This window comes from Podarcis bocagei (assembly GCF_964188305.1).
Source record: "Podarcis bocagei genome assembly, chromosome: 15".
In the NCBI taxonomy this organism is placed as follows: Eukaryota; Metazoa; Chordata; class Lepidosauria; order Squamata; family Lacertidae; genus Podarcis; species Podarcis bocagei.
Window position 1 is genome coordinate 26,069,341 of NC_138141.1, and position 26,660 is coordinate 26,096,000.

General features: G+C 47.2%; 1 protein-coding gene across 6 annotated transcripts in view; it reads left to right on the top strand.

The window, feature by feature from the left end:
• The window catches only part of IGSF9B (immunoglobulin superfamily member 9B), a 124,038-nt gene that overhangs the window by 25,314 nt on the left and 72,064 nt on the right, over positions 1–26,660 (top strand). For all 6 annotated transcript variants that reach the window (XR_014002522.1, XM_081172452.1, XM_081172453.1 and 3 more), the window contains exons 2-3: positions 14,208–14,405; positions 18,650–18,796. Coding sequence is in view for 5 of the 6 variants with exons in the window: in XM_081172452.1 (XP_081028578.1) it covers positions 14,208–14,405; positions 18,650–18,796 (345 nt within the window). In the remaining variant the exon portion in view is untranslated. The remainder of the gene's footprint in view (positions 1–14,207; positions 14,406–18,649; positions 18,797–26,660) is intronic.

Sequence of the window (26,660 nt, forward strand, 5' to 3'; positions counted from 1 at the left end):
TCCCCACAAACAAATCAAAATGAATGCTTGTTAAATAGCCAATGCCATCTAATCTCCCTGCAAACAGTTTGGATGGATGATCAGATTGGAGAACTGGACCAAAGTTAACAAAATGATTTAATGCAATTCTAGGCTGCATCAACAAAAGTATCTGATCAAGGGAGTAGTGTGCTGATCAGGGGAAGTAATAGGTAAAGGGAAAGGGACCGCTGACCATTAGGTCCAGTCGTAGCCGACTCTGGGGTTGCGGCGCTCATCTCGCTTTATTGGCCAAGGGAGCCGGCGTACAGCTTCCGGGTCATGTGGCCAGCATGACTAAGCCGCTTCTGGTGAACCAGAGCAGCACACAGAAACGCCATTTACCTTCCCGCTGGAGCAGTACCTATTTATCCACTTGTACTTTGACATGCTTTCGAACTGCTAGGTTGGCAGGAGCTGGGACTGAGCATGGGAGCTCACCCCGTCACGGGGATTCGAACCGCTGACCTTCTGATTGGCAAGTCCTAGGCTCTGTGGTTTAATCCACAGCGCCACCCGCGTCCTCAAGGGAAGTAATAGCAACACACTATTCTGCCTTGGTCTGACTCCCACCTAGAGTTCTGTGACCAGTTCTGGGTGCTGCAGTTTGAGAATGACAAGCTGGAAGGTGTGCAGAAGAAGGTGTCCAAGATGATCAAAGATCTGATGAGGAACCATTGAGGGAGTTGTGTATGTTTAGCCTGGAGAAGAGGTGATATGAAAGCAATCTTCAAATACAAATGACACGCACCTTGTGTGGGGCTTACGTTCTGGGGATTGTGCATAAAGCTGAAATCACATATACAGGTGGTAACCATTTCATATGGGGGTTCCATTCCTGGCCCCCATGCCTGTTGGCAAAGTATGTACAAACGCGACCTTGCCTCCCATCCAAGATCTCACGATGGCTTCCCAAAGCTCGGGAAGAAGGCAGAGAACTTAAAAGCCCTTTCCGCAGCAGGAAAACCCAGCATGGAAAGAGCTTGCATGGGATAGCTCAGTTGGTAGACATTGAGATTCTTTATCTTAGGATCGTGAGTTCGAGTCCTGCATTGGGCAAAAGATTCCTACATTGCAGGGGCCTATGACTCGGGGTTCCTTCCAACTCCACAGGTCTATGATCAATAAACAGGTAATCTGGAAGCTCCCAAACCCTAATTTTATGTACACTGCAAAGTAATTGCAGCCAGTGTCCTCATGGACAAGACATGGAAGAGGAGGCATTGAGGCTTACTCCAGTAGTGGACTATATTCTTACCTGAGACTTTTCAGGGTGGAAGCCTTTGGCTTGGCTCACTGTCAAGTTTTATTGGAGCTGCTGTGGTTATGCATTTTTATTTTTTATTTTTTAAAAATTGTGTGCTGAGAAACCATTAAAGGATTGTGTGGAGATTGAATTACCGGCTTCCTTCCTGTCAGCAGGGCCCACGAGGAAACACAGTCTTGTCGAGAGCTGTTTCTAAACATTATGCTACTAGCATGGAGGGATCTGGAAGCTGGCTCAGGATAACGGAGACAGGAGATCAATTGGATGTCGTCTACCTGGGCAACTTCCTGAGAAATGCTGTTTCCAGTTTAATCTCCGGGTTCTTTTCATAGCTTGAATCGAATTTGGGGAAGGGGCTTCTGGCACCTTTCCACCCTCTGTTCTTTTGCCTCAGCTGCAAGTTTGAGCTGCTTTGACATTCAGTGGGTATGTGGAAATGACCCTTCATTGAAAGGTAGTTTACTATGGTTGTATTTAAGCTCTCAGAATGGTTTCCAAAACCAATTCAAACAGCCACTTGCCTTCAGGTTTATAATCTAACAAGCCATGACCCAAAAGGAGGAAGGGAGGAGGAGGAAAGAGGAAAGCAAGCAAACTCTTAAATGTATTCATGTGACTGCTTAGTAGATGCAGATTGTGCTTGTTTAACATCTTATCTGAATGGCCAGTTGAGGGGTGGTTTAAATCTGCTCTTACTTCTTACTTCCATGTAAGGTGATACATTTAATCCCCGCAATAATCCTGTGAGGTAGGTTAGTCTGAGAGGCAGTGAATGGCCCCAAGGTCACCCAGTGAGCTTCATGGCTAAGTGGAGATTCAAACCCTGGTCTCCCAGATCCTTGTCTGACATGCTAACCACTACACCACACTGGCTCTCATCACTGAGGACTACCTGCTTTGAAAGCTACTGATGCAATGGAATACATGAGTGCCTTTGGTGCCACCTCTGGATGTGCATGGGTTGTGAAAAGGAACCACTCAGCTTGTTGGGAAGTGTATTTAAGGCAGGGAGAACCTTGCTTGTGTAGCCATCTGGCTGTCTTGGGGAGCAGAAGTCTTGTACAGGGCTGCTCCATTCATGTTCTGCATGGTCTTCTGCATGGGTGGAGGATAACTTCTTTTTCTTCTTTTTTGCATTTTATTGAGAAACCAAGTAGTTCACATTTCTCAAACTGACAGGTAAATTGAGGCACAAGTGTCCTTCGAAACTCACATGCCTCTGAATTTTGCAAATCAGTTCTCTGAAGCAACAAAAATGTACTGAAAGTATGCACAAAAATGCATATATTGGTGAAAATGGCAAAAATGCATTTTATTGGGGTAAATTGCTTGCAAAAATATGTATATTAGCCAAAATTGCATACAAAAATACGTTTTGGTGGCTGGACTGGGAGCTCACCTAGGAAAGCTAGAGTCTGAAGCATAACTAGCAAAATCCTTGAATGACTGTTTAGGCAAGGGGCTAGTCCTTAGTATTTTTATGTTGCCTGCCCGAACCAGAGGCTCATACTGACTGCCAAGTTCCAGGGTCATGTCTGGGTCTAAAGTGGACTCCGAGTACACACACACACACACACACACACACAGAGAGAGAGAGAGAGAGAGAGAGAGAGAGAGAGAGAGGGTAGCCCTGGGATTCTATGCCTCTTCTGCTGCCTGCTTCCCGTTTCCTTCTCTGTCTGCTTTGCTCTGCTTCGAGCCTTGCAAACTAAACTGAATTTGCAAAGCTCTACAGGTGAGCAGGTGGCCCTGGTGCTGACCGGGAGATAAGAGAACCGGGGACAGTGCCAAGGCGCATCAAGTCCTCTGTTTCCTGGCTGGTCTCCAGCTATGTGTTCGGGAGATGCCGCAATTGCTTTGTACCAGAGACAACTTGGACCAGCTCCGAGTTTCCACGCTGCATAAAATGACTGGGCAGGGAGCTGGCTTCGTTAGGTGCTGAAAAAGCAGCTTGGGGCACTGTTCTCCTTCCAAGCATCCAACCAACCTCCCATCACTGATGGAAGTTTCAGCAGAAGCTCCTTTGTGAGACCCTGAACAAGGAGTCTGGAAAGGGGCTATAACCCAGCAAATGCTTATTCTTTTTACCTTGCCTTGGATGCAACCTGGACTTCCTCCAAGGAGCTCATAGCAAAGTATGTGGTGGTTCCCTCACTGTGAGAAGTGAAGTTAACAGGGAACCAGGCAGAGGGCCTTCTTGGTAGTGGCACTCAGAATTCTTTACGGGACAGAATATGATTTGAATGTGCTCTAAAATGCATATTGTGTACAGAAGCGTGGAATCTACCTTTTTCACAGGTGCTACAAACTGGGGTGATTTCTCTTGGAGCACATTTTAATTTCAGCCTTGCCCTTTTCCCGAAGAATAGTTTGGCCATGGGATAAGTTACTTGCCAAAATCCACATGTGCTCTGCAGCCCTTAGTGATGGTGCCGATGAGCCATGGGGGTGTCTTCTCTAGAAAGAGTTGCTTGACGCCGCCTTTGTTATCTCTTTGGCCCCAAGCCTGCTAGATGCTACTGTTGATAAATTTCTGCCCCCTCTGGTATTTGTTTTTAAATGATTTCCAACACCTGCTGTTAATGTTCTGCTTTTTCAATTGTTTCAGTGTTCTGAATTCTTGTTTTAAATGTTGTTTTAATAGTCCATCTGGAAAATCTTAGAGTTGAAAAGCAGGGTATAAACCTTTGCAAAATGAAATGGAACGTTGCCTGTTCAGGGAGCCCTTTTCACAATGGCTTTTGTGCCACACGTGTGTATGAGAGAGAGAGAGAGAGAGAAGAGACTAGTTCTTTTCAGACCTGGTATCTAGCCAGTGGGACACGGGTGGCACTGTGGGTTAAACCACAGAGCCTAGGACTTGCCGATCAGAAGGTCGGCGGTTCAAAACCCCGCGACAGGGTGAGCTCCTGTTGCTCGGTCCCTGCTCCTGCCAACCTAGCAGTTCGAAACCACATCAAAGTGCAAGTAGATAAATAGGTACCGCTCTGGTGGGAAGGTAAACGGCGTTTTTGTGCGCTGCTCTGGTTTGCCAGAAGCGGCTTAGTCATGCTGGCCAAATGACCCAGAAGCTGTACGCCAGCTCCCTCAGCCAATAAAGTGAGATGAGCGCCACAACCCCAGAGTCGGCCACAACTGGACCTAATGGTCAGGGGTCCCTTTACCTTTACCTTTATCTAGCCAGTAATCCCACATGCAACATGAGATCGAATTTTCACTTTTCCCATGTTCTGCCTTTTGTCTCTGCCCTTCACCGAGCATACTGTTCTCAGAGTGGCCAAACTAGATGCCCCTAAGGGGAGCCTGCAAGCAGGGCATGAACACAGTAGAACTCTCCCCATCTGCCATTTCCAGCAACTGGTATTCAGAACTAGACTGCCTCTGACAGTGGAGGTAGAATGCACCCTGCAGTGTGCCACTGCCCTCAATTGCAGGGGCAAGGTGGGCACGCTTGGTCGGTGGTCACATGTGCCTTGATCTCTTGCAAAATGGTCGTTCCCTGTAATTTACCCCTGCTAGTACTTCTTCTAGTTTCATTCTCAAGGCGAAAATGAACCTGGGACAACAAAAGAAGTTGCAGCCTGGTCTTGAACACATCAGTAAAGGTGCAAAAGGTTCCGGCCACAAGCTGTCAAATCGAGGGTCAAGTTTGGGGCGAAACATAAAGGTGCTCTCCGGAAATGGGTGACGGCTGCAAAGTAGATATTGCAGAGAAGGTGCTTGAATTAATTGATTTAGAGGAATTGCGCTACCAAATCCCCAGGGAAATTAAAAACATTGTAGAGAGATTAAGATGGAGACTCTAAAACTATGGATCAAGCTGCAGAACTTGTGGATGGTTAATGTTAAATGGCAGCGGGGTAGGAATAAGATCATAAGGAACCCTTTTCAGCTGGAGGGCCATATTGAATCATAGAACTGTAGAGTTGGAAGGGACCACGAGGGTCATCTAGTCCAACCCCCCACAACGCAGGAATCTTTACCAAATGTGTGACTTGAACCCATAACCCTGAGATGGAGTCTCATGCTTTACCCACTGAGCCATTCCATGTACTGGGAGTGGGGCCAGAGGCAAAAGTGGGCAGGGTATCTAATGTGAACTTAACCTTTGTTTCCTGCCCCATACACCTTTGTTTATTCCCCATTCAGACGAGCAAGAGGTTTTATTGTCCAGGGACACATTCCAACCAGCCAAAAAGGTTTGAGGTGTGAAGTAGCCCTCGCAAGGCTAGTGGCTTGGAGAGAGTGGTAGTGAGGTCTGGAGAGTTTCTGGTACCAGATAGAGAGGACTGCAGGCCGTATTTAGCCCCAGAGCCTCAGGTTCTTAACTCCTGCCTTATTTACACGGATTCTTAAACACACGGAGGCTGCATTCACATGGCAGTTTATTCTATTTGCATGGTATTTCCCTAACAGTTAATTTATAGGTAATTCTATTTGAGCTCGCACATGATATATATAAGCCCCTTCTGGAACTATAGTGAAATATAGTACAAGTTTAGCACTCCTTTCTGCATTATTTGCAATAAATAAATAAATATAAGAACACAGAAATGAGCCTTGCGCTGTATTTCACTAGAATCCCAGAAGTAGGTTTTACGTTGTATGAAAGCATGTAACACTTAGGAGAGAGTCATGCAAAAGGTGCAAGGCGGATGCAGCCAGAGTCTGCACTGTAAAACAAGATGTGAAAGGCTTCTGGGCTTCAGCTAGTTTTTGCCCAGGATCTTTTGCAGCAGCTCCAGTGACTGAAAAGCAGAACCTGTCCCTTTTAGGAGGCATTGCTCAGGGCTCTGAGTTCCAGAGGTCCTTGCATGTTCCTTGCAATAGCATGCATGCATGTTTGACAGCAATAAAAGTTCCCCTCCTCTTCCTCCCTCAACCCTCCCTCAGATATTGTGTGTGTGTGTGTGGGGGAGAGGTGGCAGGTTCCTGCTCTTTCTGCATATCCGTGGAGGTTTTCTGAGGTGGTGGGGAGGGCGAGAGGGGAGGGAAGGAGCTGAAGTCTTCTTGTCTGCTGACAGGTTGCGAAAGCCTCAGTCAGATTTGAAATGCAGTGATAATGAGGCGCATCAAGGTGCGAACAAAGCGTGTGCAATTGGTGTGTGTGTGTGCGCATTGGGGGAGGTCAGCCATTGCATGGAGGGTGGGAGAGGAGGTTGCAGCAGTAGACGCTTTCTGTAGGCTTCTTTTGGGGGATGGAGAGGAGGCAGCAGGGAGCTGCCACCAGTCTTTGAAATTGAGAGGGACCTCTCTCACTCACGCACCCCCTTTATTTTTAAGTGCAAGGTTGCCTTAAAAAAAGAGAGGGGAGGGGGCAGCTGATAGGTGAGCGATTCCACCATTTACTCTGCAGTCCTATAGACCAGGGGATATCTGAAATCTCCTGATAAGACTTCCGACCCATTTGCAGCTGCAGGTCTTTCTCAACTTCTAGACATTTTGACAATAGAAAAAAACAACAAGGCTGTATTTTTAAACCCACTTGCTTGGGAGGAAGCCCCATTGGACTCAGTGGGGCTTCCCTCTGAGTAGACATATATAGGATTATATTGTCAAAAAGGAAAAGAAAAGAAAAAGGCTTCCCTTCCCTTTAAGTTAGGCTACTGAAAGAAAGCTAGCTTGGGTGGGGACCAGGAGAGGGTTTGGGGGTGTTTGTGGAAGGACATTCAACTTGGTTCTGGTACTGGGGGAAAATTCTGGCCGAAGATGTATTCAGCAGACCCCCTTTATTCTGAGTGCATGCCCCCCATTGCTTCTGAGCCACTGTTTTGCATCAGGTTCTGGATGGGGGTCATTGGGGGATTCTAGTAAAAAAAAAGTGAACCCCAAGTTGATCACACAAGAGTAGCGCCTGCCCACCCTTTGCAATTGATGCGGTGCAATCTGCATTTAAACGCCACACAGCTTTCTCCCTCTCTCCTTCCCCGCATTCTTGTTCCCTCCTGATAACATCCACGTATGCATATCTCTATTATCTTCCCTAGGCTTGTGCTGGTGTTTGTGTAGCGCTGTGGCTTCTCCAGCTATCCGGTTTTTGCAACCTGCAACACCGAGGCCACCTGTCCCACCCGGGTCCCTGAGAGACTTTTGTCGTAAGCCCAGCTGGGGCCCCGCTGGGGCCCCTTGCTGGTTAATGCCTCTATCTCCTGGGTGCCAAAAATAGATTTGCCGGCGTACTAGATTCCTGCTGTGGAAAAAACAGTGATGTCATTCTGGGCCAATCAGCACCAGCCCTGCAGAGCAGAGCGCAGGAGCTGGCAAGGGGAGGGGAAGCTTTTCTCTTTCTCTCCCCGCTCAACTTCTTTTTCTTAAGATGCCTCGCTGGAGGAGGCAGTGGTCCTGTCCTGCTTTCATGCAGGGGGAGAGAGAGAGAGAGAGAGAGAGAGAGAGAGAGAGAGAGAGAGAGAGAGAAGGGAGCGAGGCAAGCCTGTGGTTCTTTTGTGCTGAGGTTTAGCCCTGGGATGACTGAATCTTCAGTGTAGATGGAAGCCAGCTCCACTCATCCAGTCATAGATATAGATAAGGGTGTGTGTGTGAGAGAGAGAGAGAGAGAGAGAGAGAGAGAGAGAGGGAGGGAGGGAGGGAGGGTAGGGGGCACAACTTAAGGATTCTGGTTATTCAGATCTGGCTTGTTTTCTTTCAAAGGCTGGGTCCCCTGGGAGGGGCAGATTTAGCACCCCACTCCCTGCTCCCCTTTAATTTCAAAAATAGAATTGAATGGTTGTTGGCTGTGCATACGGGGCAGCGTGCGAGGTGAGGGGTTTATGATGTTGTAGTAAGGGGGGAAACCCTCACCCTTGACAGTTGACAGATGGGTCTTCTCTGATAGGGACACCCATTTCTAGAGTGTGCAAAACGTAAGGGTTTTTTTAAACAATGGGGTTTGGGAGTGAGGAATAGGACCTCTCTGTTGGGATGAAGCTTCTTGTTTCTCTCCCTCCCTCAACATTCAATATTTGGAGTGGGGTGGGGTGGGTGTTAATGGTTTGGAAAAGAGACCCTCAACCCACACAACTTGTTCCGCCTGTGTCAATTTGCCCATCTACCTCCTGGTCAATTTTTAGACAGCTAAGAGCATCCCTGAATATTCATGGAATGCAATTCGCTTGCCTTTGGTGGGGAGGGTCACTACAGCCTGTGTTCCACACAGCTGGGATGGCAGGGAGGAGAAGGAGGCTCCCAAGCTGAAGAAAGGTCTTGCTTCAGGTTTAATGCCCTGGTGTGCCTCTCTCTCTGTAGATATTAATCTCTAGATGGAGGACCCCGTCCCTCTCTACAGACAGTCAAGCTTCATATGACAGTACTGATGAGAAATGACATCACCAGGCTGCCGGGTTCTCCTTTCCTTTGCAAAAAGCAATGTGTTTGGTTAACTCTTGCTCTCTTCCTCAAAAGGAGCCAAGAACATCATAATGCTTGGAGGTCTTTTATTTGAGCAAAATACCTTTTCTTTGTTTCAAAGCACCTCACTTTCCCAGTAGCCCTTATTTCTAATCGCCAAGCTTTTTTCTCGCTCTTCCTGCCATAGCTTGCCCTATACAAGTGATTCTAGCAATATAAACTAAGTCCGCATTTTACTTTGAATCCAGGTGAGATGGGCTTCAGCTTCGTTTTCACCTGCCAGCCCCAAGAGAGTGACCAGGCAGGCTTTTGTTAATGAAGTGTTAATAGATGGCCATGCCATTATTGCTAATGTTCCGGGTTGTTCTGATGTTCAGTGCTTTTGTTTTAAGTGCTTATTAAAAGGGACATTAGAATCTGTAATCAGGGCCAGGCGCATGCTGAGTTTTGGTAGCACTGCAGAATATAGAGGCAAATGATTTACCTCCCTGTAAATGTAAGCTGGTTCCCTTCCCACCCAATTTAAAAGTAAGATTCTAGTCCTTATGGATTCAAATCACAATACAGTGGTACCTTGCTTTACGAACTTAATCCATTCCGGAAGTCCGTTCTTAAACCAAAGCGTTCTTAAACCAAGGCGTGCCTTCCAATAGCAGCAGGGGACTCAATTTACAAATGGAACACACTCAACAGGAAACGGAACATGTTCTGCTTCCATGGCAAAGTTCACAAACCAAAACACCTACTTCCGGGTTTGCAGCGTTCTTAATCCAAGTTGTTCATAAACTAAGCTGTTCTTAAACCAAGGTACCACTGTACTCTTATTCCATGACACCCACTGTACCCTTTCCCTTTTCTGCGCCTGCACCTTAACAACTGGACCTCGTGTGGTGTGAGTTGGTTAGAGAGTCACCAACATCTTTTATTCCAAAAATGCCAAAATCTCCCCGCAACTCAGCCTGGACCAGGTAGGGAGGGGAGCAGAAGCAGGGGAGGAGCAACATTTGGCATAATCTGGAGGTTCTGAGGCAGAGCTTGAGCAGGTAGCAGGTGGAACAAAATATGTTGCATGAAACACTGAGCTCTCTGGTTGCATGCAAAATGTTGTGCATGCAATCAAATGTGGAGAAAGAAAAAAGTGGTGTGTGTGTGTGTGTAATGCACAGAAATGCACAAGTAATTAAAAAAACACCCATGTAGGTTTCTGTGGATATCTGAGGCTATGTAGGGGGTGGGAGGGGGTGAACCAGGAAGGCTGTGGAAATAAAGGCACAGGTTTGACATAACCGTACTGTTTATTTTTTATTTTTAAAAATGTTTCTCCTCTAATAAGGAAGCTGTGATTTTTCACAGTGTTGGCATTTAGGGCTCTAAAAATAAATGCTGCGATTTACTGGCTTTGCAGATCCTGACACTGGTTACGCAACAGCAGACCAGGAGGGTTGGCTGCCCGGTTAGACCAGTGAGGCATGGGCTGTTAAGTGACCCTCATCCCTCTGCGTTGGTGGAAGGAGCCCGGCTGAGGCTGAGTGGCACAGCACAGCCTTTGCATGCGAAGGTCCCCTGCTTCCATCCTTGACAAAAGACTCTCACCTGGAAAAAGACCCAAACCCTGGAGAGACACTGTCAATTAATGCAGAATAGACTGGTCTGGTTGGGCCAGCAGCCTCTGTCTGCACAAGGCAGCTTCCTCTGCTCCTCAAACGCAGAAAATAGTCCCACTGAACCAGACCAGTCTGCTGCTTTCTACAGTGGCCAATCTGACGATTCGAGGAAGCACACAAGCAGAGCTTGCAGTCAGTACTTATTCCTGCTGTTTGTACAGCTACTGTACTGACATGCAGAGGTAACAGGGTTATGAACCTTGAGGATCTGTTTTATCAATGTGGATTACAGACATATCATCCATCTAATCCCCTCTTTTAAAGCCTGAGAGCAAAGGCACACCAGCGTGGTGTTTTGGTTAGAGTGTTGGAACAGGGCCTGGGAGAGCAGGGTTCGAATCCTGAATTCGACTATGAGGCTCGCTGGGAGATTTGGGGGCAGCCACTGCTTCTCAGCCTCACCTACCTCAGAGGGTTGTTGTAGAGGTTAAATGAGGAGGGTGCATACCACCTTGAGTGCCTTGCGGGGGCGGGGGGGGGGAGTTATAGTGCAATACTGGTCCATCTAGCCCCAGTATTGTCCACACTGTCTGGCAGCAGCTGTCCAGGGTTTGACACAGAAGTCTTTCCTCTGCTGGGGATTGAAACTGGGACATTCTGCATGCAATGTTCTGCTTTATCACTGAGCTAACAGCTCTCTGGACACTGTTTCCCTGAAGGTGGGATTAGTCTGGGAACTGAACTGAGAGCCTTTCTCACATAGCTTTACCGTGTGTGAATGAGAGAACGAGAGTGATTGAGTCAGACCCTGTAGGCCAGTAATATTGGGGAGGCATGGTAGGTTTCAAGTCTGCACAGACCTGTGTGCCAGCCATGCCATGTCCCCTAGTGGCGGTCCTGGCCACCTGAACGTTGCATTCTGAGGAAGGGATTGCAGAATGCACAAAAAAGTATGTATTTTCTACAAATGAGACACAAAACTATCCAAAGCTATCCAATATTGGAAGCATGAGTAAGGCAGTATTTTTATTTTGATCACAGGTTTCTATGGGCATTTCCTTTCTACACATTGTTTTGCTTCTTCCTCAGAGTGAGGCATTGTGGGCAAATTCCTTCCAGAGAGCACCTGCACCGCTGCTTTGCAAAGAGCTATTTTCCCTCCCAGTTATTATTCAGGTCTGTTTTTGCAGAGGACAGGTCCAGCAAGCTGGGAATGGTTGACTGGCCAGCCAGTTCGATCCAGGGCAGTGATGGTGGTGGATGGGCCAGCCATACAGGTGGAGGAGGCTGGTGTCTATGATCCATCACCCTTTCCAATATGCCGCCTGAGCCATGATGGGGCCAGCCCCGGTAGACTTGTGGTCTTCCCATTGTGTGATGTACTCTCAGTTGTGTGAGGCAGTGCCTTCCTACAGCATGTCAGAGGTCAGCACCCCGCCACCCATCAAACGGCCACATCTTGGGGTCCCATGTGGGGAACTGGTTGTGGGTCTAAAAGGCCAAAAATTAGCATTGTGATCTAGGGTTGGGTGCAGGTGCAGGTGGCAGAGACAGTGATGCAGATACGCCTCTCCCTTTTGCAGGATTTGAGTTGCAAATCTGATGCTGTTTGATTACAGCTGAGTCTTTAGCCAGGACATGGGACGGCTGTTTTTTTAGCAAGTTAGCTCATTGGTTCAGGATTGTCTACAGTGAGTAGTATTGGCTCTCTGGGGCATCAGACGATGATGCAGATTCGAGCTGAACTTCTCATGCTCTGCATGTTCAGGTGAAATAGACTTAGAATTTGGGTCTATAAGTGTCCGTGCGTGCATTTGACTCTGGATTCTGGCTTATGGGTTGGATGGAGGTGTGATTCTCAGGTTGTAGTTAGGGTGGAAGGCACCAGGTGTGTGTAATGGATGCCGGCCTCTCTCTCTGCCTGTCTCCCTGGGTGTAGCAGCCGCTGTAATCCACCGTGTTTCTATTTTAACAATGCTGCCACTGCTTGTACTGCAGCCCGGCTGCGTCAGCGGTTTCCCCATCAAAGGCCCGTTCCAGGGATTTTTTGGAGCGCTTTGCTGGTGATTGGCTGCAAAGGCAAATTGGTTTATGAATGGATGCTGCTCCTGCTATAGGGAGGGGAGAAATTCCCTGCAGGTATTGCTAGGCGATGCAGAGATGCTAAAATACCCCCCCCCCCGCAAAGAAACACACCAAAACCCATGTGGTTCTTCCCAGTTCTCCCCTCCTCCTTTCTGTTCTCTGAAATGAGAGGCAGAGAGGCTTCTCTGGTGGTGGTTGTGAGAAGCCCCCACGGGAAGGTCACCTTGGAGTGATGCTGGGAGGCTGACTCGGCAACTGCCTGAACTGCCTGACTCTGCCTTTGTCGGCTCAGGGTAAATCCCCTCCAGGCAGGGGGCGTTTAGAGGATGCCTGCCTATGTGCTGTGAGCAGAGGGGTCCAGAGTAGATTTCTTATCTTGCTACCTTTACAGAACAGGCTTTTGCACAAACAAGTGTATATTCCTTTGGACACACAGCGGTCTTTTCTCTTCCCAGTTTTTTTTCTTTCTACTTCCTGCTTTCTATCCTCAACAGTCAGCTTCATCTTGGAGCCTTTTGCAGAGATGCCTATTTTTTGTGTTGGTTTGTTTTATAATCTTGCTGATCTCTCCCCTTTCCTATGCCCTCTGCTTGACCCACCCTTTCATCCTGGAAGCCTGTCCCCCTTCGCTTGGCTGTCAAGAGCAAAGTGGACCAAGATGATGCAAAAGGCGCAGAGCATTCTGAGCACAAGTTTGGTGTTGACCGTGATAAGGAATACGATGATATTTCTCAAGATTAAATTTGCAGCCAGTTGTGCGCTTGTCCCCTCCTGATGGATATAAGGGGAGGGCCCATTGCTTCATGATAAAACATGTGCTTTGCATGTAAAAGGCCCCAGGTTCACAGAATAGTAGATTTGCAATTTGGCTCCCAAGGATCATCTAGTCCAACCCCCTTCAATGCAGAATTTTCAGTCCCTGGGATCTCCATCTAGAGTTGGGAGAGATCCCTGCTTGAAACCCTCAGAATGTGGATTCTTGGTAGTGGGGTGCTGCCCCCCAAAAGAGAATGCCTTAAACAACAAAGCTCCTTGCATCATGGGGAAAAGTACAGGCATGTTTCTTCTCTTCCTAGGCACTGTGTTGCAAAGCCAAAGTTGTACTAAACACATTTGATTATGAATTTTTAAAGCCCCAATATCCTACCACTTTAAACAGCCATTGTGTCCCCCCAAGAATCCTGGGAAATGTAGTTTATTAAGGCTGCCAAGAGCTGTTAGGAGACCCCCCCACCCTCTATGGAGCTAGAGTTCCAAGAGTTCCCTCTGAAGAGGGATTGGTTGCTAAACCACGCTGGTAATTGTAGCTCTGGGAGGGGAATAAGGGGATCACCTAACATCTGCCAACTTCTGTTCCCAGGATTCTCTGTGGGAAGTAATGACTGCTTAAAGTGGTATGATGATGTTTCAAGGTATATAGCACGGGTGGGGATTGTGATGGCCATTGTCTACTGTGGTGTTTTTTGATTGAGGTGGGGAGCCTTCCACCAAAACCTCTGTTCTTTTTCTGCCCAGGAAGAGGGCATTAAGGCAGTGGTGGACCTTGGGCTCTCAAATTCCAGTGGCACCTTGTGCAACACTAAAACTTGCCCCCGGCCTCTCTCGGTCCATTCTGCAGCACCGTTGTGGTGCCCCCTGCAGCATGGTGCCAAGTGCACCTGAACTAGTTTTGCTCCCCTAAAACTGCCTCTGGTTAAGGAGTCCTCTGGCCTGCGGCTTGGCAAGTACAGAGTGCGAGTAAGTGCAGCCAGTGTCACTGGCCATTTGAAGCTTGCTGAGCTTAAAAGTTGCTCCTACTGAAAATAAGAATCACTGGCCCTTGCCAGACGAGCAATTGGGAAACAGCACCACTGATTCCCCCTCTCCCTTTCCTCCTTCTCTTTCTCTAGGTGCCCACGGCTTAAGGGAGGAACCCGAGTTTGTGACAGCTCGTGCTGGTGAGAGTGTGATCCTGGGATGCGACGTAATCCACCCACTGACCGGCCAGCCCCCTCCTTATGTGGTGGAGTGGTTCAAGTTTGGAGTGCCTATCCCCATCTTCATCAAGTTTGGGTTCTACCCTCCCCATGTGGACCCAGAATATGCCGGTGAGTCTTCTTTTTACCCCGTCGCAATAAAAACCATGGAAGAATTTTTCTCATTTACACTAAAAACTTGAATGGGTTCTATTATTTGCATAGGGTTTTGATTTTTAAAAGACAAGCATGAAAAAGGGAAGCATTGCAGAACCACCTATTAAGCAGGATTATGCATGCTTCATCTAATATAAGTCCACCAGTAATGCACTACTTTTGTTGCAAATTAACGACATGTTGCATAATACACTTGTAAAAAAACCCAAAACCAGGCTGGAGGGACCCTTGTAAAATCATCACAGTTGCTAGCCAATAGGTGTTTACCACTGTGGACTCCCCCCGCCCCTTTACAGGCAGCAGTTCTGTAAGCTCCTAATCTGCAGGGTCTATAGATTTGAAACCTGCAGAATCATTTCTTGTATCTTTCCCACCCCAGAACTTGTAGCTGCACAGAAAAACGCGTATCTTGTGTTCGTGGCTGGGGAGATAAGATGCTTTTCAAAGTGACCTCTGCCACAAGTAAACCGCTGCATCTGTCTTTACCCTTGGTTCAATTTGGGCTGGCTGGTTAAATACAGAGATCAGGCCAGGCTCGTTTTGCCTCCACCACCACACCTCCCTCTTCTTTTTCAGGAAGTTCTCTCTCTCTTTCCCCCCTTTTTTATTCCATCATTTCCGCCTGGTTGGTTTTAATTAAGCAGCGGCAGAGAGAAGCCAGCTGGGCTGTCGGGGCCAAGAGAAGCCGAGGCAGCGAAAAGGAGGGCATCCGCTGCTGCTCCCGTGCCTGTTGCCTTGGCTTTCCAGTGGCAGCAGAGAGCCCTGAGTGATGCTTTCGGGGGCCCTGTGCTGGAAACCTCATGTGACATCCTCGGAAGGGGGAGCTGCTGCTGCTGCTGCTGCTGCAACTCGCTCGCATGCTCATGTGCTAAACCTCTTTGGACGGATGCGTTTGGGGGGAGCCGGGGAGAAGAGAACGAGAGCTGACATTGTGGAGGGACATGGCCTACCTTGGCATGTCCTTGTCCCCGGCTTCCACGTGGCCCAGAGGGCTTGACTCCAGGGCCATCTCAGGATAGCTCCAAAGACGAGGATGCCTGGGAAATGCTGGAGGACTCCTGTGCTTACTGGACCATCCTTTGAATTTCTGAGTGCTTGTGTAGAGTTGAAAACTTTGAAAAGCAAATGTAGAAGAAGGCAGCGTAAGGGATGGAAGAGAGTGGCTTGGATGGCCCTGGCTATGCTGCAGGCAGCTGCCTCTCCCACATGTCTGGCTGAATGTTTGCTGTGGCCACAAGCAGCCAGGAGTGCCCCTGGACGCCATTCAGGAATGCGAACTAGCCTATTAGGTCACCTCTTGAAGCACTGCAGTTTTCCCGGCACTTGAGTGGCAGATTTGGAGAGAAGATGCATTTGATGCTGCTGCAGTAGTTCGGGCATCATTTGTGCAGTCCATACCCCACAAAATCTAGCTGAATCCAATGCTGGGTGTCAGTTGGGCACTCTCTGTCTGTCTTTCTGTCTGTCTTTCTCTGCCCTTGGACTCTAAGAAGAGCTCAGCTGCTAGATCACACCAAGAGGGCACCTGAAAGGGGGGGGGGGGAGAAACAGCAACACACTGGCCTCTGCCATGAAGTAGAGGACAAAGGCCCTTGGGAGGCCGTTCCCCTTACTTTCCAGCACAAATGCCAAAGCATGGGAAAGATGCATGTCAGAAAGCAGAGTTGCTCTTCACTCAGGTCTCCTTGTAGGCAAGGATGAAAGGATTAAACAGGGGCTATGTGAGCAGGGTACATTTTGAGGAAGGCTCCATTCTGTGCCTCTCAGTCTAGTCCTCCTCATTCTCCTCTTCCCTTCTCTGTTACCTGGTTTGCTTGCTTTGTGGGGGATTGCCTTACCCTGAATACACAGGCTCTTTCTTGAAAAGGGAAGGGGAAGAGGGAACAGCTTTCAGTGATGATATTTTAATCCCCACAAGCTTTTCTCTGGCCTCAGAGAAGACTGGAAACCAGATGCATTCGCTTTGTCTGCTATCTCTCCCCCCCCCCCCATTGATGCATCTCGAGATGCAGGAATTTCCCTGAGCTTTTTCCTGGAAACTAGGGGCTCTGGTGTCTAAACAAGATGCAACAGTGATGGACACAGTTTCTCTCCATCTACATTGCCCCTGTCTCATTCCTTTATAAAGCAGGGGTGATGGGGTTGCGTGTCTTACATCAGCAGGAGAATGTGGGTCAGGGGTGCTGAACTTTCCCCTGTCCCTTCCCCCTAACCCTTAATCTGTTTCTCCGGGCACTCCCCCCCTTACCAGCTCACTTCTGATATCAAAGCTGGGGAAGGAGCTATGGAGTGGGGGCAGGTTCTTCACCCTTCTCTTGCATGCTCCTCTTTCTGCAACCATAAGACCCTCCCACCCTTGCCTGCCTTGAATGCAAACAGGGGAAGGCATGTGAATGATGATCCTGCCACTTCTGATCTGGCCCTGAGTCGTTCATGCCCTTCAGTGTTTCACAGCTGCAAATGCTTGTAGCACACAAACGAGTTACTAGGATGGTTCATGCAGCTGAACCTCCTAAAATGCGCCGCCAAAGAAGGACTCTTCCAAAATATGCTCAGCCTCTGTGAAACCAAACACCCAGAGTTTCCTTCTCTCTGTCTTCATCTTTTTCTTTTCCTTTGCCTTCCGAGGTCTCTGGTTGTTTTTCTACTCCATTTCTCATACTGCTTGACACCCCGCCCCCCAAGGACTATTGCTCACATTGCTGGAGGCTCTACTGCTCCAGCTGCTGTAACCATGTTACTCTGCAATAGCCCTGTCCTCCACAGAATTAAAAGTGGTTGCTGTTGTGGTTAAGGGTATGCTTGAAAAGCATCCTTGCGGTTCAGATATTAGCTGTTCAAAGCACATCTAGGCAGCATGTGAAACGGAAGGCTGGGTGCTGCGCAGTGATGGTTAGGGCTCCTGCACATACATATATTGCCCAAGGAATGCCCTTCCAAGTGACGCCTGCCTGATGCCAACCTTGACATCTTTCTGGTGCCAGGTTATGGCTTTTCTCTTCATGTGGGTATTTAATAGAATTTATAAAAGTTGTAAACTTGCTTTGTAAGTTACTGAGAGCTTTGCCTTATTCTGAACCAGATCATTAGTTGGTCTAGCTTAGTACTGCTTTCACTGACTGGCAGCAGATCTTCAGGGTTTCAGGAAGGGATATTCCCAGTCCTACCAGGGGTTGGAATTCGGGAGCTTCTGCATGCAAAGCCGGTGCTTCACCACTGAGCTATGCCCTTTCCTGGCCTGTGTTAGTTGTCTAAGGCCTTATTCATACTGCAATGTCACTTTAAACAGTCATGGCTTCCCCCAAAGAATTCTGGGACCTATAGTTCACTAAGGATGCTGAGAGTTGTTAGGACAGGCATAGGCAAACTCAGCCATCCAGATGTTTTGGGACTACAACTCCCATCATCCCTAGCTAACAGGACCAGTGGTCAGGGATGATGGGAGTTGTAGTCCCAAAACATCTGGAGGGCCGAGTTTGCCTATGCCTGTGTGGGGAGATCCCTGGTCTACTTACAAAAGTACAAAATTCCCAGGGGTCCCTGGGAAGAGGGATAGATGGTTAAACCACTCTAGGAATTGTAGGTCTGGGAGATGAATAGGGGTCTCCTAACAACTCTGAGTGTTTGACCAAACTGCGGGAGGCAGTGGAAGACAGGAGTGCCTGGCATGCATGGGGTCACGAAGAGTAGGGCACGACTAAACGACTAAACAACAACAACAACAATAACTCTGAGCACCTTTAATAAGCTACAGCTCCCAGAAGTCCTTGGGGGAAGCCATAACTGTTTAATATACCATATTTACTTGAATGTAGTGCACCCTAATTTTCACAACGTAATTTGGAAAAAGGGGTGCATTACATTCAAGTAAAAACGGTAGTATCAGAGTGCTATAAATGTATGGTGTGGCCTATATAAATAAACAGGGACAATTGAAGCTGATTCATGAGTCTTGTACATGCTGTTTTGAACATCTTCCATGGACCAAAATTTAAAAGTCCTGTGGAAGAAAATGTTTAGTGTTCTACTCATTTGCGGGTAAGCACCCGGGATCACAACCACCATGAATGCCCCACACAACTCTCCTCCTACTGGCAAAATACGGCTCTGCAGTTGTCCTGAACGTCCTTGTGCTGCCCACATTCTGTTGGGTTCAGTTGGCGAACTCTGTTGATCTCCACCTTGTTGCTCTCTTCAAGGCCGTGCCAACCTTCATGACAAGGCATCTCTGCGCATTGAGCAGGTTCGCTCCGAGGACCAAGGCTGGTACGAGTGCAAGGTGCTCATGCTGGATCAGCAGTACGACACGTTCCACAACGGCAGCTGGGTGCACCTCACCGTCAATGGTAAGTATGGGGGCTGCTCTGTATCACTCTCTTCTCTTGCCAACCATGTGTGGTGGCCTATCACACAATTGTTCTCATGCTGTTCCACCAGGCGGAATTCTCCCTTTTCATCAAAGCATCTGCTGTTGCCTATTCCAGAAGTAGGACCAATCATGGGAGATGTGTATATGTGTGTATAATAATGCAACTAAATTTGTCTCAGGGTAGACCTATTGAAATTAACCTAGTCCTGTTCATTAATGTCAACGGGTCTGCTTGGAGGAAATATCAGTAAAGAAGCCTAATTATCTACCTAGCTATTCCACAAGCTCAATAACTCCCTTGCGCAAGGTGCGTTTAATTGCTTGGTGCTCCCTTGACCTCTCTCTGCATCCCCTGGTTACAGGACCTGAAATTGTCCTCTGAGGCTCCCATGTGTTTCATACTCAGAGAAAGCACATGGATCAAGCATCCAAAACCCACACGGACCCAAGAATAGTCTAAATCACAGTCTTGTCACAGTGGCCAATGAGTGGGAAATAAGAATGAAGGGAAAAAAGGGGAGCTGAAATGATTGAAGGGATGGAGAGACTCCTCCATTTGGAGGGGTTGCAGGGTTTGGGACTTTATAGTTTAGAGAAGAGGCGAGTGAGGGGTGAGATGATAGAAGTTTGCAAAATTATGCATGTCATGGAGAACGTAGATGGAGAAAAGTTTTTCTTCCTCTCTTATAATATGAGAATTCATGGACATACAGTGAATCTGAATGTTAGAAGATTCAGGATAGGGGAAAGAAAGTATTTTTTCATTTGGTGCATAGTTAAACTATGAAACTCACTCCCCCAGGAGGCAGCCATGGCCACCAACTTGGATGGCTTTAAAAGAGGATTAGAGAAGTCCATGGATGATAAAGATTGGCGGTGGTTGCTGGAAACACCAGGAAGGGAGAGTGCTTTTGTGCTCAAATCCTGCTTGTGGGTTTCCCATGGGTATCTGGTTGGTCACTGTGAGAACAGGATGCTGGACTAGAATGGCTGCTGGCCTGATCCAGCAGGCCTTTCTTATGTTCATATGGAGATGGTAACAGAAGGAATTGGGTTTTTAAAAATAAACAAATTACCATTTTATTGAAAGAATTTCAGTGATGAAAGAGGAAAGAAAACGGAGAAAGAATAGTGCAAAAATACAATAAGAAAAAGATAATATAGTATATTTACCGTAATCAGTTACATTTCCATATGTTATTATGTATAAAATATTATTGTCCAAATACATATATGATTAATAATAACCTACTATATTTTGTATAAACTTTGCTTGGATAAATATATTGAGAAGGTATTGGGGGTTAAAACAGCTGACTAACTGTTGAGGCTTCCTTTGGTAAGAGGATAGTTGAGAATAGAACGAATAGAGCTGTACACGTAGTTAGATCCATCTGCCTCCCCCTCCTCCTGTGGTGAAATGTCTGTTCAGTAACATTGCTTGGCTACCTAAACACTGAATCAAGTTGACATTTATAGAGTAAATCACAGGAGGCTGTAGTTTTCTCAGTAGCCCCAACTACTAAATCCCTTTTCTGTTGCACAAGTGACCACAGCTGTATTCCTGAATGCAATTATTCAGCTTTTCCTATCATGTAGCAGCAAGCTTTTCATGCACACGTTTTGTCTTCTGAACTTTCTCCCGTTGACTTTGCATTCCACAGCATTCCCCCCCCCCCATGGGATCATCTTAGAAGGTAATCCCACGTGGCTGCTTCCATGTGGGGAGCAAGGGAGGGAGAGAATGTCTCCTCAGGCTGCTGGCTGGTGTGCATGGGCCTTCTTGCCCCTTTGCAGGATGTAGCTATAAGAGTTTGTCTGGCTTAGCAGAGCTAAGAAATGTCAAGTTTCAGCTTTGGATTACTTTCAACCAAGTGGTAGAAACTATGACAGCAACATAAATATGTGGGAAACTTAGAAGTTTGAGGCGGTAGACAGTTAGGAGTGGAGTCAAGATCTGCAGGACCATGGACAGCTCATTCTTAGCTGCCACCAATTTTGTTCTGATGAAGGCCAGAGGCCTCTCTGCTGATTGCCAAATTCATTCAATTATTGCCTCTACTCCCTATCTTTTCTGCAAGGAACTCAAGGTGGTGAACATGGTCCTCCCTCTCCCTATTTTAGCCTGACAAGAATCCTGTAAGGTAGGTTAGGCTGAGAGGCGATGACTGGCCCAAGGTGACCCTATTAGCTTTATGACTGAGTGGGGATTTGATCCATGCTATCCCAAGTCCTAGTCTAATGCTGAAACTGCTACACCACACTGGTTTTGAGGAGAATTTGCACAGGAAGAAGTTGCCTAAGCCAACAAAGGGTACTTCATCATTGGCATCCAACTGTTGATCTTGCCTCTGATGAAGACAAACTGCCTGGATACATGATGTGTTAAGTGAGAGGAGCCAGGCCTGGGTTCACAGTCTGACAATAAACCCTTATTATCAGAAAAAGAGTCCCCTCCTCATATTCTGTGCCAGTAGAGTCAAGGGCTAGTGGCCCTGCAAGACGGATATTCCTGATTCAAGGTTACTGTTAGAGGGTCTTGAGGTCTAGGTGTGAATAGCTGACTGGGGTTCAAGTTATCATGGCAGCAACAGATGGAAAGTACCTCTGCTTCCCAGAGCTTTCAGTTCCTGCTTCCAAGGAGGAACAGCACATTAAGGAAGTGCAAGTGTCCTCTTGTTCAAAAAAGGCATAGCATCCTAGGGGGAGATGGAGGTAAGCATGAAGTCTTGGAGAAGCAGTGACAAGTGAGGTGGAGCAGGTGTGCAGCAGCCTGTTGGTAGCTGGGTGCTGGAGCTCAGTGACTCTTCTGGAGCCAAAAAAGGGATCTAGTGGCAAGGTTTGAGAAGCTGTAAGTTGGTGGCAAGGAGCAGTCCAGGCCTCCAAGTTCCAGTGAGAGGGAGAGGAATTACCTAAAACCGGCCTTGTAGGAGGTGACCCATATTATTATACAGGGAGCTGATGCATCTCCCATGAGCTGCTTAGCGTTGGGACAAAAGTAGCAGCTACCTGTGCTGAGTTGGCTTTCAGTAGAACAAGGAGGTGGAAACCACCATCCAATGGTCCAAATGCAGCCCTCCAGATACCCCTTTGTGGCCCATAGAAATCTCCGCAGGCCATGCCCCCATCACTCACTGGTCTTTCCTTGAGTGATATTGCCCAGCTGCAATATATCCTTCCACTGTGATAATGGCTCTTGCTTACCAGCATGGAAGATGGAGAAAGATGTTTATGCAAAGATCTGGCTTTTGCATGAATGAAAATATAGTCCATTTGGACAAAGGTAAGAGCCTTTGTTCTTTTGCCTCTGGCCCTGCTCACTCTGGACATGTGGGCCCCGGAAAGTCACTCATGAGCAAATGCTGGCCCTGGGCTGAAAAAGGTCCCTTGCCCCTGTAGTAGAATAACATTATGGGATGTCATCAGGTGAGAGGGAGGAGTGCTGATCAGGGACTGGTAAGGATGTCATATTGGAGGGTTAACATGCAGCGGGGATGAGCAGGAAAACAGCAGCTCGTGGACCTAATCCATCTCCCTGAGGAATGTTGCCCTGCTTTCTGGTAACCCATTTCTGTAGGTGAGATACAAAATGCTGGTGCATCCTTTTCTAAGAAGCTGAGTTGTTGACCATGGAGGAAACTGCAGGTGTGTCTGGCTGCTGCAGCATCTCACCTGCATATCAGACCTGTTTTGCGACGCCCTTTTCAGACATGCCATTTAATGCTTGTGATTCGTCACCTGCGACTTTCATAAGCTGTGACAGTGTTTGGGGGTGATCAGCGATGTCAGAAAGGGGGGGCAGAAGTGTTCCTTGAAAAGCAGAGAGGGGAAAGTGAGTGACCTCGTTAAATGGCTCTGCTCTGTGCCTAACTTAAAAGATGTGCCTGGGAGATGGGAGGAACAAACCTCCAGGAAAATGAGCAACTTGGCCTCGTTAACTTTTAATAAGAGTTTTGCACTCAACTGAGCATCCTTTGAATGTGTGTTTCTTGAAGTATGAGGCATGCTCACTGAGGCAGACTCTGCTTCTCGTTCCAGCTGCACGATTTGCAAGCGGTGGCAAAGCTCAGGAGCTATGCCTGCATGAAACCGTGGGCCGGGCTTTGCTTTAAGGCTTGGCTCCAAGGACATCAGAAGTTCCATTTATTTTATTTTATTGCTCTAATTAGCTAAGCCTTGAAGTCTTGCAAAATGCGGCATATTGTCATGTCTCAATTCAGAGAATGGAACAGGAACCGCTTTGTAAAAATCACAGGCCTCCCCCTGTGTGTCTTTGTCTTTTTTTCTCCATTGATGGGGAAATGTCTTCGTATTTTTTTGGCTGGCACTTTTTTTAAAAAAGGAAACCACCCCTGGGAAAATGTTTAGACCTCTAGGGCTTGTTGAAAGATCATGTAGTGCAGGAATGGTGAACATTTGACCCTCCAGATGTTTCTGAACTACAACTGCCATCAGCCCTGGCCAGAATTGCCAATGGCCAGGGATGCTGAGAGTTGTACCTCAGCAGCATCTAGAGGGACACAGGATCCCCACACACCTGCCCTTGCAGTTCACTGCTAGGAGAAAGGCTGCTTCTGAATTTTCATTTTGACAACTTTGTATCTACGGTGGTGCCAGGTTTAATGCAGCCACTGCTTCCTCACTGGATAGGTCACTTCAGTACTGCTCAGAGGCCACAATAGTTATAATTCTTCAAGTTTACTAGGATTTGATTAGACCTAATTTTATTGGGATCCCCCCCATACACATAGAAACATTTTCACTGATCATAGACAGCTGTACCCCTTAGAAAATCAAGCAACGCTACCTTGGGACAAAGGGGCACTGTTGTTGCATCATGGCTGACTGAAGAGAGAGGTTCTCTGACTTGCAGAATAATCAATGCAGGCTTCAGAGTTGTAAAGTGCTTTGGGGAGGCTCTGGACAGTGCTGCATTTTCCCATCAGCATTTTGGATGCTTTTTTTTTTTTTTTTTTGGAATGTGACATAAACAAATGAACTGAGGACTAGAGCGTATCCACCGTTAATCATGGGGCTTGCTGGCTTTGCCTGACTGTTTTCCCTGGTTCGTATCTCTTCCCCCGATATCAAGATGTCTCTATCTTTTTAAAAGTTAAATTATTGAAAGTGTTAAGTCAGTGCCCTTGAATGGAGTTTAATTGGGAAGCTAGGAAACTACAACTCCCCTGAATCCCAACAGGAAGAGATGGTTTTCAAGTTGAGTGGGAAGAGTGCAGTTGCACTTCATTCTGGCTTGCAGCCTTCCCACTTGGGGAATCTGGTTGGTAACAGTGATAACAGGATTCTGGACCAGGTGGACCTTTGGCCTGATCCAGCAGAGGCCTGAAAGGCATCTCCTGGCTCTCCCAGAAAACTAGGCGTGGTTACACTCCCCCTTCGCAAAGGTTCACTTGCTTGGAGGGGGAAGTAGTGAGAACTGGTGGGGAGGGTTGGCTGATGGTAGGAGCAGACCTCACTATAACCCAGGCTTGCATTTGAAGGATGTGGAATTCAGAGCCAGGGCTGTTTGAAGCTCTCCCTTTCCCCCTCTCACCAGTTCCTGCTGGGAGTTGCTATCACCAGGGCCGTGGCTTCGGAAGACGGCGAGCGCCTGCATGCATATCTCAGTGGCAGAGATGAACTTCACTTTCTATCATCTCCAAATAAAGGATGCTGGGTCTCAGAGAAATGCCTTCCCTGAAACCGTGGGGAATTAGAAGAGGGCTAGGTGAACTATAGGTCCGACTCGGTATAAGGAAGAGATAGGGATATTGATAGAGATATGGATATAGATTATAGATAGCCTAGAAAGGAGAGGAGCAACATAGTATAAAACCATCCTATAGCAGCTGGGACTGAACCTCCAATTCTGCACCTCGTTTGCAATTGGTAAAATGGTGTGTGTGTGTGTGTGTGTGTGTGTGTGTGTGTGTATCTGGGTGGTTTTCCAGTATGGGTCCCCAAATGGGTGCAAAATAGGGTGAAGGTGATGGTCCCTACACAGGATGAAGTCCCTGGAAGGGCCTTTTCAGTGGTCTGCCTATTGCTTTGCCCACTGAGGTGCATCTGAGCACATAGCTGCTTCTTTTAGGAAATGGGTGAAGACACACCTCTTCCAACAGGCTTTTGGGTGAATGGCTGAAATAATTTATGAATAATTTGCCACAAATGCATACTATGGTTTGTATCCATATAGCTTTCGTTTTTGTGTATTTTATGTATATTACATTATGCATGTATGTTGTGTTGTTTGTCAGATTGCTATGTTTCAAAACTCCCCGTGGCCTTTTGATGAAGCACTATATATAAATTTCTTAATTAAATGAATAATCTTGTGGATGGCAGCAGCACTCCCATTCTTCCTGCCTCACCATTTTTTATTTTTTTTAAATATCCCCTTGGAATGACTATATGTCATGATGGAACGGATTTCTAAACAACCTTTAAAAAAATGGGGGGGGGGGGATTTACAAGCACCCAAAGGAATATTGCTGTTGCAAATTAGAAGACAGCAAAACACTGTTAAAAGTAAGATTGTTCTCCTCTCTTTTTGGCCTCCAAAGGGAACCTTTAGCTCAGCCTTAATTGGAATATCATCCTTAGGGTTTCTTTCTTTTCTTCCTTTTTTCTTTTGGTTCACCATTGTTAGCAGCAAGAAGAGCAAATCTTTTCCTGCATAAGCCGTGACCTTGAGACTTTTACGTTACCATCTTTTGGTGTGTGTGTGTGTGTTCTGAGAATGAAACATTCAAACCATTTCCAGTGTGGCTGGGATTTCGTTTTTGTTTAACACTTCCTGGGCCATGTCGCTGGCAGCTCGCAACACTGTGACATTGTGGGCTGGAGAGAATGAAACCCACCAGTCTGGCTGCATTGTGGGGAGTTAATGAATCGCAAAAAAACTAACTAGCTTGTGTCTGGTTCAGTTGCCCCAAGGGATGGGGATGGGATGGCAAGGTTGGAATTCTGTGGCATTGTATTTAAGGGCTAATGATGTTCCTAATGCTTGCTGGGAGCCCAAATGGAGGGTTTTGCCCCCTCCCCAAACAACAACCTTCCTTTTAAAGCTGGGGCTAGCATCTCAAGTTGCTTTCACTCACCAAGCTGTGTAAGAGAAAACCTACAATTGCCAGAATGCTTATGGGTATTACAAACCCTTTCCCCTGTTTCTTCGTGGCATAGAATAGCTTTCAAAACCACACAAGAAAATTTCAAAGGCCTTACATCTGCGGCTGTCTGCATGGTAGAGTTGTCAGCCTCTGATTCCAGTATCATGTTGCTGCAACGTCTACGAAATAATGTGCCTTAAGATGCTGCGGTAATCGTCTATGGCGGTCTTTGCATGTGAGGTGGTCAGATTTACCTGGTTCTGGCCTGCAAAGTTCTGGAGTTATTTTGCTCTGCCAGACTGGAATGAATGTCAGGAACGGAGATAGATTCTTCAGTCCCTGGTGGGCACCCTTAGAGAGAACTGCTGTGATTAGACCTCTTAGTGCGTACCTTAAGGCTTTGGGCAGAGGAAGGGGGCATAATCTTCATTGCCTCCTCTCATCAGAGACCCCAGATGAAGGCTGAGGGAACCTTTTTCAACCCAATGGCCACATTCAACCATGCAAAAGTCAAATGTTTTGCAGGCGCACACCCACACATGCACTCCTCCAGCCTTCGTTCAGGCCAACGTGAAGTATAGCCGCAGTTCAAGGGCACTTTCCAGTCATTCAAAAACGCCAGTAGAAGGTAAAGATCAGTGAACGGTGTGACCTGGGAAGAGGGATATGTGGCCTGAGGAGGCGTGGCTTGGGAAGAGATATTTCCTGGACCCTTCAATCCCAGCTTGTGCA